This window comes from Sinocyclocheilus rhinocerous, unplaced genomic scaffold, assembly GCF_001515625.1.
Source record: "Sinocyclocheilus rhinocerous isolate Xijiao unplaced genomic scaffold, SAMN03320098_v1.1 scaffold210, whole genome shotgun sequence".
Classification (NCBI taxonomy): Eukaryota; Metazoa; Chordata; class Actinopteri; order Cypriniformes; family Cyprinidae; genus Sinocyclocheilus; species Sinocyclocheilus rhinocerous.
This window is the reverse complement of record NW_015654490.1, coordinates 583,194-588,025: the sequence shown is the minus strand read 5'-3', so window position 1 is coordinate 588,025 and position 4,832 is coordinate 583,194. Positions and strand designations below refer to the sequence as shown.

At 39.4% G+C, this 4,832-nt stretch overlaps 1 protein-coding gene across 1 annotated transcript in view; it reads right to left on the bottom strand.

The window, feature by feature from the left end:
* Positions 1-4,832, bottom strand: part of LOC107717026 (monocarboxylate transporter 10) — a 33,473-nt gene extending 28,641 nt beyond the window's left edge. Inside the window, exon 1 of the mRNA XM_016523671.1 lies at positions 4,327-4,832. Within this exon, the coding sequence (XP_016379157.1) occupies positions 4,327-4,582 (256 nt within the window). The 5' untranslated portion in view covers positions 4,583-4,832. The remainder of the gene's footprint in view (positions 1-4,326) is intronic.

Below are 4,832 nucleotides of genomic sequence, written 5' to 3'. Positions count from 1 at the left end.
AATAAATTACAGTTTAACATAGATTCACATAGAAAACAGTTATATTAAATAGTAATAATATTTCACAATATTACTGCTTTTGCTGTATTTTGGATCAAATAAATGCAGGCTTGGTGAGCAGAAGAGACTTCTTTAAAAACATTAACAGTCCTACTGTTCAAAAACGTTTGACTGGTCGTGTAAGTGGATAAAGCTGGATACTGGGATATCAAATGTGCCATCAGCTGCTCCTGCTCTTGACGGAGTGAGGAGACGACTGACCTCTGACCTCCGTGTTGATGTGCGCACAGACAGCTGGACATGACGCAATCCTCACCAGCGCTACGCAGGACACGTTTAATGAATGAACACACTGGTTTGACTGACTGCACTGTTCAAGTCAGATCGAGTCTGTGAAGGCAGATGACAACGGCAGGAGCGTTTCACAGCTAGACTTGCTCTACTGTTGTGTTAATGACTTTGAGCACAACACCCTTCATTACAATCCCAATGTCCTCACACACCTCTGCTGGTTTCTGCAGAGCTTCAGGACTTCTTAAAAACCAAGTCGTGAAAACGGAAAGAATAAATTGTGCGCAATACTTCCAATATGGTTTCTAAATGTAAATATCTTCTATTAGCAATGCTTCAAAGATGTTTAAAAATATATTTTCGATAGAGCTCCATAATTGATTTTACAAAAAAAGCTCAAGGTTTTCACACTATATGTGAACAGAATATGGAAATAACTTGATCACGCTGCAAAAAAGCACTGACCTTGCTCAGTATCGTTCTCTTGCAGTGCAAATGCCTAAAGCTTCTTACATCAAGATACATTCACTGGAGAAACAAAATTACATTCTTACAAACAAAGGTGCTTCACGATGCCATAGAAGAACCTTTTTTGTCTACATGGTTCCATAAAGAACCTTTAACATCTGAAGAACCTTCATGTTTCGCCAAAAGCTGCTTTGTGGCGAAAGAAATTTCTTCAGATTATAAAAAGGTAAGAAAGAGATGGTTCTTTTAAAGAACCAAAGATGGTTCTTCTATGGCATCGCTGTGAAGAACCTTTTGAAGCACCTTTATTTTTAAGAGTGTACATAAAATAAGTCTTGTTTTCTGAGTTATTGATCAAAGTAGGGATGCACCGATACTGGTATCGGTATCGGGCCGATACTGAGCTCTTGTACTCGTACTCGTTAAAATGCCCCGATACCAAACGCCGATACCACACAGCATGTGATAAGCGCATCGCGTATACTATTGTGTTATTGTTAAGCCCCACGAAAGGCACAAAACATTATAAAGCACCATAAAGTTTCCGTGCACTATACTTCAAGTGTTCTGAAGCCGTTCCATAGTTTAATGTGAGGTACAGATGAATATTTAAGTCCTTAAATTCAAGTTCACGTAAACTCTTCTCTCTGCTGCGGCTGTCAGTCATCCTCCATTCAGCGTTCAAGCTGCGCATCGCGTTCGGTTACAGCTGTCAAGACGATGAAACTCTTTCTAAGATGATGCAATGTTCCTATTATTATACTTGATCTGTAGATAAAGATCAATGGTTTTGCATATAAGGACTTTATCTTGCTGGAGTTTAGTGCTAATTCTAAATCATGTTACTTTATACCGGGTGTCTGTTAGAGTTAACTACACTGGAGTACAGAGCACTCTGAATAGCTCTTCACGCACACAGTAACTAAAGTTTAAAACTGTTAAAAGAAAAGGCTCAATAAACTATCGCACAGATATAATACACTACGCATCAAAACCCTCTTCGCTTTGTGCTTTGAGCTTCTCTATGCTGCGCGCTACGCGCTGTGACTCTGTGTTGCTTCAAGCGCATCATTCTGTGCACGGGATGTGCATAAGCGCTTGGTGCCGCTCTGTATTGGAGCCTTTCATGTTATAATAGGCTACTTTTGTGCAATGAAAGATTGTTAATAGCCTTTCTTGTTCTGTCTTATCTATCATATGTTGCTGCCTCATTACTGTGCTATAAATGTAAAAGAAATGTATTTAATTTATTGCATATATTTATATATAATTATATTTACTTGTTTTTCATGAATGTATATTACAATACAAAGAGCAATGTGTAACATTTTACCAGATTACACCAATTTACTTTTATTTTTTCCCCCACTAAATGTTTTTTCTCTAAATGTTTAGATGTTATAAAATTATTATGAACTCATCATTTTTGTAGAGTAACTTTTGCTGCTGAATTATCCATTAACCTAGTTTATAATAGTATTTTTCTCATAGATTATGATTATATCTTTTTTTAATTTTTTATTTTTCTTTATAATGAAGTTGTCTATATTTAGTAGATTGTGTGTAACACAAAAGAGTGATGATCAGGTCAACACATAATAGAAATATAGAAATGAAAAAAAATATTATAGAAATATTATTAGGTATAGAAAAAAATAAAAACTGTGCTTGTATCGGATCGGTATCCGGTATTGTCCGATACTCAGAAGTTTTGGTATCGGATCGGCATCGGTTCTGAAAAAGTGGTATCGTGCCACCCCTAGTACAAATGCAATAAATATATCGGTATCGGTACTCGGTATCGGCAAGTACCAAAAATAAAAGTATCGGTATCGGTACTCGTTATCGGCAAGTAACAAAAATACAAATATCGGTATCGGTACTCGGTATCGGCAAGTACCAAAAATAAAAGTATCGGTATCGGGCGAGTACTGGAAAAAGTGGTATCGGTGCATCCCTAGATCAAAGTGAAGTGAGTTTATGCTTAAAGCAAGAATAAATATCTGGCAATGAAAAAATCAGCTTCACTGAAAGGAAAACACATTTTCATACCCAATTTCAGATATTAGTTCTTGTTTAAAGCATCAACTCGCTTTATTTTGTTCAATTTACGAAACAAGATTTCATATGTTAATTTTGCATCTCAAATAAATGTACCTTGATTTAAGAACATTTGCATATTTATATGAAAAAATACAGATGAAGGTTTTTTTTTTTTTGCAATACATGCCGTGACTATGAATTCAAGACTTTCTAAGGCTTTAATTTGTCTTTCTGGTACAGTTTTAAGAGCTGAGAAACCCTGGCATGTGAGAGAGCTGTATGACGTCTCTGCAGCAGCATCAGATCTTCATCACTGGTTAGGGCCTGCTGCTAACTATCACCCCACCGACAGCATCACAGACGCTTCTAGACTTTCCTGCAGTCATGTGAAGTGAGAGTACGTTCACTTTAATGAGTAAACGAGTGATCTACAGGGTAGACGAATCATTGACAGAAACACTGGCGTGACGTGACTGAGAAGGAAACACACGCTCCTCATAGTCTTCTGGTGTGATCTGTCAAACAGCTTTGATCGTTTGGGATGTAAAAATCTAATTTCACTACATTCACCTCAGCAACAATAACTCAACAATTACAACATGTCGGCTCATAAATGCATACAGCTCTGCTCCTCTCTTGGTATAACTACACTGTCATGGAATATGAACATGGGGCTAGTTGTCACACAGTGAAGTTGTTAAAGTTTCTCTGGCAGTGCTTGGCCAAAACTGCCTAAAATGGGACTGAGTCTGTCCTCTAAACTAGAATTGCATCATCATCTCTGGTTTTCAAAGTTTGATACAGCAACTGACATACACATATGAACTGAATGCTTGAAGTGTTTTCTAAGTACAATGTCAAGTCAAAGCAAGAGTTCTTGTGCAGGTTTTATTTCTGCTGGCCAAAACAATGATTGAACATCTTTTATATTATCATAATACCATCCACGGGTTGTTTTGTGCTTCACAGAGCTTGAGCTGAAAAGCCTCTAATAGATCCCCATGTTGTCACAACACGCGTTAATATTTTCCTGGTCTAGGTTTTCTTGTCAAAGAAAAAAAACTTAATTTTTGATTAGTAAAATGCATTGCTAAGAACTTCGTTTGGACAACTTTAAAGATGATTTTCTCAATATTTAGATTTTTTTGCACCCTCAGATTCCAGATTTTCAAATAGTTGTATCTCAGCCAGATATTGTCCTATCATAACAAACCATACATCAATGGAAAGCTTATTTATTCAGCTTTCAGATGATGCATAAATCTCCATTTTAAAAAAATTGACCCTTATGACTGGTTTTGTGCTCCAGGGTCACAAATAATAATAATAAATAATAATAAATCTAGCCTGAAAAACATGCACTGTGATAACAAGCTATAAATACGATGCGATTTCACGCCACTAAAGCACCGTACTTTCTGCATGACTTTGTTTCGAAAGCAGGCGAAGCGGTGTAATGTATCACTTCGCAGCTCACACACACACACACACACACGTGGGTCGCTCGCTCTCCTGCGTTATTACCTGTTTTGAAGCGGAGGTCTTCGTCGGTCTCGGAGCCGAACTCCTGCAGCAGAGACACGAACAGGATACCGAACGCGTTCTGGATACCGAACACCGATCCGTTGCACCACATCGAGGCCAGCATCACCACCCAGCCCCAGCCGCCCTCCGGGGGGTCCAGCTGCCGCGGCGCGTCCGCTGCGCAGTCGCCGTTCTCCCGCTTCGCCTCTGGCTCCTCCGCGGCGCCTGGAGCGGGGTCTGACGCAGTCTCCGTCATGCTGGTCCGGTCTGGATGCGGAGAGAGAGAGAGAGCTGGGAGACCCGCTGATGATCTTACACTATAGAGTTACTCACTCACTCACTCACTGACTGACTGACTGACTGAATGCTGCTGTTGCAATAAGCTATAAATACAGATGGGGCTGCAGAGGCGGGGCTACAGTCTCCTGCTGGAGATCCTCTGCCGCTGACGCGCCGCACTCATGCTGTGATTCACACTGAATAATACACATGAGCATCAGCTCCAG